The 12,654-nt window shown below is 40.0% G+C and overlaps 2 protein-coding genes across 2 annotated transcripts in view; one reads left to right on the plus strand and one right to left on the minus strand.

Annotated features, from left to right (window-relative positions):
* The window catches only part of e2f1 (E2F transcription factor 1), a 408,003-nt gene that overhangs the window by 93,842 nt on the left and 301,507 nt on the right, over positions 1 to 12,654 (minus strand). The gene's annotated exons all lie outside the window — the stretch shown is intronic.
* prex1 (phosphatidylinositol-3,4,5-trisphosphate-dependent Rac exchange factor 1) overlaps positions 1 to 12,654 on the plus strand; it is an 86,293-nt gene that overhangs the window by 64,405 nt on the left and 9,234 nt on the right. The window contains exons 21-31 of the mRNA XM_032520857.1: positions 1,402 to 1,543; positions 2,466 to 2,641; positions 3,044 to 3,205; positions 3,952 to 4,162; positions 5,458 to 5,743; positions 6,502 to 6,720; positions 9,584 to 9,672; positions 10,411 to 10,510; positions 11,388 to 11,473; positions 11,598 to 11,726; positions 11,868 to 11,909. Of these exons, the coding sequence (XP_032376748.1) occupies positions 1,402 to 1,543; positions 2,466 to 2,641; positions 3,044 to 3,205; positions 3,952 to 4,162; positions 5,458 to 5,743; positions 6,502 to 6,720; positions 9,584 to 9,672; positions 10,411 to 10,510; positions 11,388 to 11,473; positions 11,598 to 11,726; positions 11,868 to 11,909 (1,642 nt within the window). The remainder of the gene's footprint in view (positions 1 to 1,401; positions 1,544 to 2,465; positions 2,642 to 3,043; positions 3,206 to 3,951; positions 4,163 to 5,457; positions 5,744 to 6,501; positions 6,721 to 9,583; positions 9,673 to 10,410; positions 10,511 to 11,387; positions 11,474 to 11,597; positions 11,727 to 11,867; positions 11,910 to 12,654) is intronic.

Raw genomic sequence — 12,654 nt, forward strand, 5'->3', positions numbered from 1 at the left:
TACTGTTTATCTTCATCTGCAGCAGGTTTTGTAGTGTAGTTATTAAGAGTGTTTGAGAAGAAATACAATCTGTTCCTTTCGTGCTGTGAGTGTTTAGAAACCTTGTATGCTCAGTTATGGCTCTCACTGTACCACAGCACCCCCGGAGTGCTTCGTTTACTCTACAAACTAAGTAACGCCACAAGCATTATTAGTATCAGTTGTAGGTCTGAAAGTTAATTTATCAAGTTGTTTAACTTTGTGGAACAGCTTACTAATTTCACAGTTGAGGAACTAATAGAATGGAGAACCTCAGTGAACCAGACATTCCTGCTCCGAGACGGTACATAAAACAGCATTAGTTAGAGCCACACTTACCTATAGAAACTGAGTGTTTTGACAAGAAAAGGAATGTATTCAAAACCTCAAGATTCCCTGACCATGCAGCACACTTGCTCTTTTAAATCCTATTCTGACAAGGTGGTGTCATACAGAATACATACATTTAGCAACATTCTTGGCTCGAACAGTGGGTGGCCTAGTGATCTCAAGCATAAATCTCTGGCGGATGCTTTGTTGCCGCAGGACACTTGTAGTGAGGGTTGAACATTATTCAGCTCAAGATACAATCCTGCACAAAGAGAAAAGGTAGCCCAAAGCAACAAATAAACAACCTATTTCTACAGAATTTTTATCCCTTCCTCCTGCCAAGATTGTATTGGTTAGATTCTGTTTTAAAGTAACAATGGCAGAGTTTTTGTTTTTTGGGCATACATGGATAAAAGTATTTACACTCCATACTACAAAGCTATCTTTTAAACTGCAAAGCCTACGTCTGGTTGTACGAACAGCACTACAGCAACAGGGTATGGCTCCAGGCAGTATTTCACAGGGCTGCAGTCAGAGTAGGATGTCTTCCTTTCTGTATAAAGCACATTGTTTTGTTTTATTTAGCCTGGCTTACTCTTCTGGCAAATCCCCTTGAACAGGCTCAGCTGAGCCGCCTTATTTTGGATTGTTCTAGTAAATGTTTGCTGGTTCATTTAACAGCAGAATAAATTGCAAGGATGTTGTTGATGTGGCTGACTACACTGCCAAGTTTGGCGTGATGCAATCAGCCCTGATTACCTCATCAGGTGAAAAGTGTCCATGTCCACAGGCCATGTAGAAAGGCTTTAGATTGTTTCCTTCAAATTCGGTGTATAAAGTGCAACCACATCTACTAGCTAAAATAAAGCACATCTCAGTATTTGAGCATAGCTAAATTTCAATTAAATAATCGGTTTCCTCATTCTTTCTCTTCCATGCTTTCTCCCTTTATCTTGCCTATACCTCTGTTCTCATTCACTACTTCTTGGCTCACCTGCTCATTCAAAAAATGAACTTTTTTCACATTATAGTAAAACTTCATTTTTCCTCCAGTGTCAGTGGGTGTATCGCACATTTGAGGATGTGGAAGAGCTCCAAAGAGAGAGAGGCGTGGGTGAGAAGCAGAGCCCTTTCAGTCCTTATCCAGTGGAGAATGGTTCTGACCACGAGGAGGAGAACGGCACCAATGGAACAGGTACAACATGTTTGTTTCATCATCTGAAATTGTTTTCTTTTGTCTTAAATTAAAAATGTACTTTTAAATTTCTTTTTAAGGAGTTTTAATGAGTCAATCTTGAATCATTCAAGTATCACAATACTATTAATTTAATATTTTTTGTACCAATAGCAAATGTAATGCAGACAGTTAAGAGCAGCGAGTTTCATTTCTGGCCCATCAGTCAGCAAAACGCATTTGGAACCGGATTAGTGTTACTTGGGAGTGTGCTTTAATATAAAGTGTGTGCGTGCGCGTGCGTGTGCGTGTGTGATCAACTGCAGGCTTGATGTTATAAAAAAAATCTGTTGCTAACAAAAACATCAGAACATTATGTTCCACCTAAATTGCTATTTTCAGATGACCTCTGTATTTGGTTATAGTCACTGTTTCAGTAAGAGGTGGCTCCAGCAGTAGGTTATTTAGCCCTGGATGTGGAAAATCTTTAGTTTAAAAATCACACACACACACACATAGTATATACAGGCATTAGTTACAGTTGTAGGACTTCATCTAGCAACACTGTGTCAGTGTATATACAATAAATGACCAATCTGTCTTACAGTGCTGTTAGGGTAAGTACACTTGACAGATGTGCAGTACACTGTGTGCCTTCACTTATGTCATTACTAAAGGACTTTATAATATAATTATTTGTCCTTCAAAAGCTTTGCAGGTTTTGTTATACAAGCAACATTTTTGTATCTTAGGTGTGCCAAAACACTCTACTCTACCTCTGGGGAAAAAAACTCTTGAAATCTTTTTTTTTTTCGGACACTGGACTTTTAAATGGCGTATATCAAATACATTCTTCATTTTACATGCTTGACTTAAATACATCTAATGACTTCTAAATACATGCAAAGCTTGTATACTGACAAGTGACAATTGTGCTCCACAGACCACCGGTTGGGCAGCCTTTCCCTCTCCGATGAGTTGCCTCTGGTTAGTATAACGGTAGATAACGTCCATCTGGAGCATGGCGTAGTCTATGAATATGTCAGCACTGCCGGCATCAAGAGCCACGTCCTGGAGAAGATGGTGGAGCCCAAAGGCTGCTTCAGCCTTACTGCTAAGGTAGTTATGGGAAAATTAGGCAGTTTCATTACCTTGAAAAATCACAGGGGTATAGGTCATACTTTATACAATGCCAATTTTAATTATTAACACTAACAGTTAAAACGGCTTACATTTTCTCAGCTACCAAAATTTCACATCTCATATATTAGGAGATGGCCGTTCACCAGTTTGTGGATCACTAAAATTTGTTCAACTTGCACTGTTATGAAAGGATCTTTTTTTGGCCTTACTGGTGGTTTTGGTTGTTAGTATTGGAAAGGTGAATGTTAAGTTAGATAAAAAATACTCTTGCTGCTGCTAGGAATGCTATTTTTACTCTGATTGTAATCAACTAAATGATAAATCTAAACTGCTATTGTATGAGTGATCTATCTTTACCAATGGTTCTTGTCTCTACAGATCTTGGATGCATTTTCTGGCGACGACAGCCTCTTTGTTCGCAATTGCAGCCAACTCATCTCCCAGAGTGACCGAGTTGTTACCATGCCTCAGTACGAGTTCAGACAAATCTGTGACACCAAGTTGGAGAGTATCAGACGACGTATAAGCAGCTATCAGCAGGTACTACACTTCTACACTCTCTTTAACACAAAGACATTATACTATCACATCCAATTGTTATGCTCAGAAATGTCCCCAACTCATTGATATTAACTTAAAAATACAAGAACAACAGTTCACTGAAGTAAAAGTCAAGTAACTTAAAATCGTCACTCATATTTATACCAAAAAATGATGAATTGTCTCTCTTCAATATTTCTTACTGGTTATTATTTCACGGACGCATTTAGCTACTTACAGCCATGCTTTTTAAAGTTTTGGGAGGCTTAAGAGAAGCTCTTTGGTGGGATGTAAAAATCATTTAAACACTGCCTTTCTTCTTTTACTGTGTGTCTATTAACCTCACAACCTGACACTTACAAATATTTACAAATATACTACTTCATGGCCAAATACAGCTCATCTATATACACTTGTAAAATATGACACCTAATAAGAAATTTGATGTTAATAGCCTTTACATTTTTTTACTCAAGACAGCAAGAACCATAATTACGTATGCAACTATTGTTCTATTTCAGTCTACCTCACCTCCAGAGGCAGTGCTTAATACTGGATGTTAGCCATCCTGCACAAGTATAACATCCAGTTATTATGTCTCCATGTCATATTTTCTGCTCCAGTGACCATGTTTTACCTTGGTGGTGAAAATCATCTTATAATAAACACACACTACAGACATAGAGCTGTCAGTCATGCAGCTTGGGCTTTCACTAAACTAAGTCTATGTCGCCTTTTTCACCAAGTTTGCCCTGGAGCTGAGGAACAAGGCGTGGCCCTCCTTCAGGCAGGCCGGTGTTCACCCTCACCCACTGGGCTGCATGGACTTTGTTCCCATCAACTGCCACGTCAACTTCATGCAGGTCTCTTACCCAAAGAGCACTACCACTGCTGGCAGGACTTTCAGTATCCGCTTTGGGCGCAAGAACTCTATGTTTGGCCTGGATCCTGACCAAGGTAGAGAGGACACACATACACACACACATGTCCTATAAGATTTGAACACCTCTGTCACAGTTCCACTGCTTAAATTAAGCTTCACTGAGATCATCCCCTTTACGATAAAACAGCTTAACCCACTTAACACCAGCTCAGTGATCACTTTGACTAATTACCCTTCATAACCATATAAATCCCATGGCACAGAGATGGGAATGCCAACCCCAGCCTTCCACAGTGGCCATGTGGTCTCAACAAGAATTCCAATAGTAAATTAGATGAGTCGTTTGCCATTAAGAATCCATTAGCCACAGGCCATACCCATGTTATTGACATGAGAAGTGAATGATTGATGTCAGCGAAGATGGTGCCTTGAGGCAGTGTAGGAATTTGTGTAATTTACTCAATGCTACTGCTGCTGTTGAGGTCAAAGGGGAGGGAAAGAAAGAGTGAGAGATTTGAGTGGAAATGGATTTTAAGGTTGACAAATAATTTCAAGAAGAGGGCAAATCCTTATCCAAAGATACAGAAAGAAGTATCCTGTCCTGTTCTGTTTATATGGGCCAACGTTATCATGAAATAGCTTAATTTTAATCAAGGTGCTTGAGACTTGGCTGCTGAACTCTTATTAGCAAAGATGAAAATACAGTACAGTTAGCATTGCTGTCCATGATGCTTGTCCCCGACTTTCCTCTCAGCACCAGCTGCAAGTCAGACATCTGCCTAGCAGATGGACTGACTAGATGTTCCACTCTGGTGCTTTTCAATGTGTTGTTCTGCCAGCTCAACCAGCCAACAGCAGTGAAGATGTTGTTTTCTTTAGTGACAGTGGCTTGTCTTTAGCGTTGCATTCAGAAACTAAATTTACAAATCCTATTACCTGAAGTGAAACAAAATTTCCTCTTCCAGTGCCATACCGTGGATTTTAAAGGAATGTGTGGAATGTACATAAATGTATAAGGGCTTCTCTATTTAATTGTAATGTTTACTGTCTACTAATAGTACACACCCAGGGTTAATTTGCAAGTACTTAATCTGTCTGCAGTTTTCGGATGCCTCAGGTTATTGCAGTTTAGCTTGGCATTTGACCAAGTAAACAGTTTTGCATCCTGCTCTTGCTGTGCATATGAGTTGCATAAGTGCCCTTTAAGAAGTTGTTTTTCATCTGGTCTAAATAGAGAACAGACAAGAGTGTTACTTCATAGGGGTTCGAACATCTGGGGTAGATATAATTGTCAGAGAGTGAAGTCTGTTTCATTTGCCCACTGCAAACATGTTGTTTATTCTCCTCTCCGGTCTATCCTGTCCTGTAGCACAACTGAACCCCATGTCCCACACCCAGCATTGTTTGACCAGCATGGGAGCTCCTTCCTGGAACTGCTCTGGCCTGGAAGGGGACGAGGCAGACGGCAGCGGGGAGGTGACTATGGATGGAGGCGAGGGGTTGATGGACAGTCGGCGGGGTGGCCACGGAGATGGAGGTTTGAGCTTCCTGCTCAAACAGGAAGACACAGAGACCCAGGACTCCTACATTTTCTTGCACAGCCGCCTGGATGTTGCTGTAAGGGAGATGAGGCAATATGTCGCTCAGATTGATGTGTAAGTGTTAGTTAATCTATGCAATTGAATACTTTGATCCTCAATTTAATAGGAATACGTTTTTACCTTCAAATTGCAAATCTTTGTTGCCATTTCTTATAAATCTTTTATCTCTACCCCCATGGCATCTACCAAATAAAATTAAAAGTGTTTACTCATACCCATTCAGAAAAATGTGTTCAGCTCTAACAGTTGATACTGTTATCAAATATTGGCATTCTACTGGTGTTTATATGTGAGTAGACTGTTTTCGTTGCCTTCACAGTGACATTTAGAGATCACCGCATAAAAAGCTAGGAGCTGTTATCCCCACGCTAGCCTCCTGAGGCTGTTCGTCAGCCTCTCTTTGTCTGTCTGCCCTTTGCCTTGTTTAAAGCTGAGGATTTACAAAAGGAACATTCTTCAGGCCCAAAATATTTATGGGCTTGGCCCAGTACAGGAACAGGGAGTGAGGCCAGAATAACATCAAGAGAAAGAGAAACATATTGTGTGTCTGTGCCGAGGAAAGGGTGTAACAATGTGGCTGATTGTGAAGGCGTCTGTGCACAGCATATTTTAATATAAATATAAGCATAATTGTGTCCTCACATAATGATCATTTTAAAATATTTAAAAATGCCAAAATATACTGCAAAATATACTTTATGATGGCCTAAAAAATGTGATGTAAGTAACTACAGCAATTAGCTATATTTTGTTAAATGTGCTTTCAAATCTAATTTCGAGAATGAAACTTTTTTTTTTACCCTCCTCTGTAGCCTCTTGTCATCTATCACCGAGCCCACGCAACTCCTGGGTGAGGGTGGGGAGCCTCCGGTTTACGAGTCAAGTCAGCCACCGTCTCTGGCCCCCTGCGAGGATGGCTGTGACCAGGACAAAGTGGAGCAAGGCGGCATTAAAAGGGTCTGCTTCAAGGTAAACGAGGAGGACCAAGAAGACTCGGGACACGACACAATGAGCTACAGGGACTCCTACAGGTAATGGTTAAAGACTATGTCACAAACAGATCAGAAAACAGACTTTGATATTTGACTGTAACTTAGTTATGAGTTCTCAGGCTTAGAAAGTACATTTAGTTATCTCCAAACTAAGACGAGAGTAACATACTATAATTTAGACTTACATTTTCATTTATCTTTTCTCAATAAGCTTTCTGGTTTAAAGCACAATTGATTGTTTGTTTGGGGAAAATCTATATTTTCCTATTGTAGAAGCATTGTTAAAAATACAAAAAGAACACAAGTGTGTCACACCTGTATTTCTAGCTGCAGACTATAAAGCATGAATTACATTCAAACTCCCTCTTTACTCTTCAAACCCATAATGCTCATTTCCCCCCTTTGGAGGCTAAAATTCATTCCAGATGTTGGCATTTTAACTGAGATCGAGGTCTAAAAATGACTTAAAAATGTTTTGGTCAGATCTGGTTATGTCATTTGTCTGTTGTAAGTTCATTCAGATGTTTGTGTGTGTATGCACGGTTTACTGGGCAGTGCTCCACTGAGCCCCACCCTCCACCACCCACTGAGCTGTAGTTATTGGTTGTTGGTGTGGTGGGCTGGTGTATAATAGAGCCAAATGTTTGAGGCGCGGCCTCCTTATCCACTCTGTCATTAAGACCTAGCCACGCAATGTAAAATGTGACTACCTCATCACACTGAAATGTAAAGGGAAATGTAGGCTGCTGTATGAAATGTAGGCTACACACACACACACACACTCTTCAAGGTAGCAGCAAAAGGCTATCATTCCACTTGTGAATTGTGAATTTTGGATGTGATGAAAAGCGCTGCTGTGTTTTGTGAGTCTTGCTGAGAGAATCCGACATTAAAGCCTGAGGTGGTGACAGTCCACTGCAGAGCTCAACAGTCGCAGGTCACTGGCTGAGTGTAGTTTCTGAGGAACAAGGACAGAAGAGATACACACGCAGACAGACTTAGGGGATCAGACAGAAAAATACAGAAAGAATTGAGGAGAGAAGAGTGTGTGTGTAAGAAATCATAATCAAGCAGTGTATGTTGCTTTCTCTGGTACATTGTGTCTGTTAAAAATCTTTGGCATCCAAATCTCTGAATGACCCTGTTAAGACCTTTTGTCATGTATTTAGACGATTTGTAGAATGTGTCCAGATGCAGCTGAAACAGATTACTGTTCCCTCCAGACATCAAAATACTTTTCTCAAGTGACATCCTGTGATTGATCTTCCTTTGTTGTTTAACATTTTCAACAGTCCTATTTATCTCTTCTGTTTCCTTAAACAAGAGCCTCCTCAAACTCAATCCAATATAGACTGCAGTAATTTTTTCTTGACTTCCTTACAAAAATATATTACACTTTCGGACAGTATATGAACCTTAATATCTCAACCTAATTTACCATTCCAGCTTAAACACATTGTTTCCAATTATTTGATATTTGTACTTTTGTCATTGTCCGGTGTGTCCCTAAAGCTGTCGCACCAACGTCCATTTTAATAGCTGAGTAGCTCCTTAGTTTTTACTGTGCCTTGTATTGTGGAGCAATATCTCTATTTACGCCACACTCAATAATCAAGTGATTTTAGTCTGTGTGCCGGTATTTTTAGTATCTTCCTAATGTACCCAGGGGTGGGTGGGTGGGTGGGGGTGTGTGTGTGTGTGTGTGTGTGTGTGTGTGTTAGCCAGATCCTCTACTACAGTCAGGATAATTGTCACAGTGGTGCTCACACTTTTGGCAGTAAGTGTGTGGCTAAATTTAGAAGATCACCGCTTGTGTGTCTGGTTTTATGTCGCTGAATTCCACTGTAAAAACACACCTAAGCAAATAGCCAGGAGGGGATTAATACAGGAAACATAGAGGGGAGAGAGGGAATTGTGGGTATATTAGACAACAGATAAATAGAAAAGCAATGGGACTAAAGAATGATTAGACAGACTGCATGAATACAAAGACAAAAACTTGGATTTACTGGCGCATAAACACATTAGTTTGTGTGTGTGTGTGTGTGTGTTTGTTAATAAGAGCCAGCGGGCAATTCAAGCCAAACTACTAAAATATAGTTATATTAACTTGCTCCCTATAATTGTAGCAGCTTTGAGGTAGCCAATCTCTCCTACCACCACAAATTCACATTCACACACACACATCTACACACACATTACGCACCACAGAATAACCCGGCAGGTGATATCCACCCCCTACTCCCCCACATTGTCATCCAGCCAAGCCGGGTAATAGCAAAAGAAAACAAAGCCAGTGTTGTTGTGTTGTAGCTCGTAGTCACTTGTAGGCCATTTGTCATGGTAATTCAGCTTCTGAATCAGAGCGGATTGCGGGTGTGCTCACTTGAAGCGATGTATAAATCTTTCACGTGCTCCCGGTAATCATGTTGAATCACGTAGATGTATGACTATAAATACCAGAATGTCATTTTACAAAACTGTCTTAGGCAGGTTACATTTCTCTGCACACACCAGTATGAAGGAATACACTGACAACTTAGCTGCAACTCGCTGACTGCGCTGAAAAGAACACGTTTTTCTAAAAAACTCCATTTGAGTGTTCTAATGTACACATTTGTTATCAACGTTTGGGACTAAGGCAGCAGTTTACTGAATGCTCCTCTGTGTAAACCAGTGGCGGTTGTTGCTGTGAGAAACATTTCATTACTTTTGGTCTCACATACTGTAAATCTGAAAAGGCATTAACAATCTAAAGCATTATTTGGCAGCATAATTACAAGTTGCAGCTTTCCAAATCCTGCGTGTGGTTCAAGAACGGAATGAACCCTTTGGTTTTTTTTATGCTTTTTAACTGTGTGTGTGTGTGTGTGTGTGTGTGTGTGTGTGCGCTTCATTACAGTGAATGCAACAGCAACAGAGATTCAGTTCTGTCCTACACCAGTGTGCGAAGTAACAGCTCTTACCTGGGGAGTGATGAGATGGGATCAGGTAAAAGAAAGAAATGAAATGTAGCTTTTCTCTGTCCACAAAAGCTCTTACTAGAATATCTGACCTTTCACCTTGAAAGTCTCACATTTTCTATTCAATTTTATTTTATTTGAAGTATCCATTCATAACAAGAGTTATTTCAAGAAACTTCACAGATAGAGTCCAGCACTTTGGATTTCAGATCCAGCGTTGAGTAAAAACAACACACAAAAAATGTGTTAATGTCCAAGCAGACAACACTGTAAAGTGAATTTAACATAAACAAAATGCGAGCTGGGGCAAAGCAAATGCATGCTTCCTTAGTGTCAAACAAGGGCAAGACAGAATGGATAGTTGCATAAGAATTCATCAGAACTTGCCAACTTGTGATTCTTCTGTAGTTATGTGATAATCATATGTCATGCTTTCAGAACCCAAGAACAGAAATACTGTAGATATTTTATGGCGGTGACTGTGGTCAGATATTTTAGACACATTTCATAACCACATTTTTGTTTCTGTGAGCCAAGTATGTGTCCACTGCTGTTTCATCAGTTTTTTTTTACCAGCTTTAAGTCCACAATGAGGCATTCTGTTGAAAATGATTTATTAGCCTTCATCCTCTCTTATCTGGCTCATCAGAATTTACATTAAAACAGATGGATAGAGACGTGTTTAATAAGTGCAGATGGATAAATAAAATTGAACGTCCAAATGTGTGTTTCTTCAACTTTTTGTTGGGTGCTTTTCGGCTGCTAGGGGATGAGCTGCCGTGTGACATGAGGATTCCCTCGGACAAACAGGACAAACTGCACGGCTGCCTCGAGCACCTTTTCAACCAGGTTAGTTCTGGGGTTCAGTTTGGAGTAAATTATACATTAATAATGGGACATTATGTGTTGTAGAATTATAGAGCACCCTTAACTGCTTGCCCTAACCTCAGTCTAATTCTAACAAAACATGACAGCATTCTTTATTCCCAAACTACACCTCAGAGAGTGAGGACTAACTGAGATTGCCTCACTTTGAAATCAGACTCAAAAATAATGAAACAAGAACACACACACATGTCAACTTTATACCACCACCACCACCGGCAAAGCATTTGGAACAGATGATTGTGATAGTAATCAGACAACATCTGGGGTGAGTTACCTCGAGGAGCTCTCTGTCCTCTGGTCTGGATACTGGTTTTCTCTCTTATCTTTCACTTGACCTCCTTTCTCTCTTTTTTTCCTTCCCTCTTTCTCCACACACACACACACACACACACACACACACAACAACCATAGTTCTTTATTTCTTAAACAGCAGCTCAGGGGGCCTGCAAACACAAGCCTTGTTGTTGTTATTGCTGAAAGACCTTTGCCAGAAGCTATTGCAGAGGTGTGTGTGTGTGTGTGTGTGTGTGTGTGTGTGTGTGTGTGTGTGTGTGTGTGTGTGTGTGTGTGTGTGTGGGGTGTGGGTGTGTGTGTGTTGGGTGGTGTGTGTGTGTGTGTGTGTGTGGTGTGGTGTGTGTGTGTGTGTGTGTGTGGTGTGTGTGTGTGTGTGTGTGTGTGTTGTGTGTGTGTGTGTGTGTGTGTGTGTGTGTGTGTGTGTGTGTGTGTGTGTGTGTGTGTGGTGTGTGTGTGTGTGTGTGTTTATATTAGAATGATATGGAATAAAGACGTTTAGAATATGAGGGCTGAGGATTACCTGACAATCTTTTGGTGTGTGTTTTCTGCACACAGGTTGAGTTCTATCAACAGCCTACTCAAAGGGCCTGTCATGACCAAGGCCTGTGAGGAGACCAAGCACTTTTACTCTGACCACAGCCAACCAGGTACGTGTTTATATCTGTGTGTTGTGCTAGAAATGTAAAAGGGTGTGTTGCATACTACTGTACTGTTAATACAACTGTTACACAACACATACACACATTCACACATTCCTGGATTTATGTAAACAGTTCCGCCAAACAGAAGATTGGACGGTTCGTTGTCGTTGCATTATCCACAAAAACATCCAGGAAGACCCTTGGAACCTGCCCAACTCTATCAAAACACTTGTGGAAAGCCTGCAAAGATTTGTGGATGGTTAGTGGAACACACACACACACACACACACACACACACACACACCACACACACACACACACCACACACCACACACACAAACATGTGATCGTATACAGTTACAATCAGTCATTCCATCTTGTTTTCCTTCTGCCTCTACAGATGGAAAGAACCAGCTTCTCCTGGCTCTGCTGAAGTGCACAGGTAGAGTAACATGTCAGTGTTGAATATAAACCAGTTCATATTCATAGCAAGGTGCTGGTGACTAATCAAACTAGATAAAACCAAGTTATAATTTTCAGTAACATTACCAGATGAGTTGTCAAGACAGGCTGGTGCAATCACTCAGCAGAAGTCAGTCTCATGCAGCAGGAAACGTCTCATAACTGGAGTATTTTAAATGATTCCAACAGTTTAGAGCACTTTGCAAATTAAATCATCTTTAATATGAAAATACAGCCAGTTCTATATCAGGACATCTGCAAATCCTTAAAAAAGTTTTCAAAAGTTATTAAATTACAACAAAAATATGTATTTTAAATATTAATACAATATCTTTGTTTTTATAAAGAATGTTTCTTTTTTTTTTACATTTAATGGTTATATTTCCTTTTTCTCTTTCAGTTTGTCACATTAGCTTTTAAACAATGCATATCCACTTTTTTGTATTATTAATGAACAGCCTAATGTAATAACCAAGTATGTTTTTATTTAATCACATCTGCCTTATTACAGAAAATAAAGCAGATGTTTGAATTTATTTAATCTCCAGTATAATCAAATTGTTCTAAAACGTCTTAGTTTTCAGCATGGGTTTCATTTCTAAATCAGGCACATTTCCAGGAGGCCAGTTATTCTGCATGCTTGAACAGGAATGAGGGTGTCAAAGCACATGCTGTTATCACATATAGTATATGTTAAATACATATGGTGCTAGTTAATGAGAGAT

The sequence above is a fragment of the Etheostoma spectabile genome, chromosome 7, assembly GCF_008692095.1.
Source record: "Etheostoma spectabile isolate EspeVRDwgs_2016 chromosome 7, UIUC_Espe_1.0, whole genome shotgun sequence".
NCBI classification, from domain to species: Eukaryota; Metazoa; Chordata; class Actinopteri; order Perciformes; family Percidae; genus Etheostoma; species Etheostoma spectabile.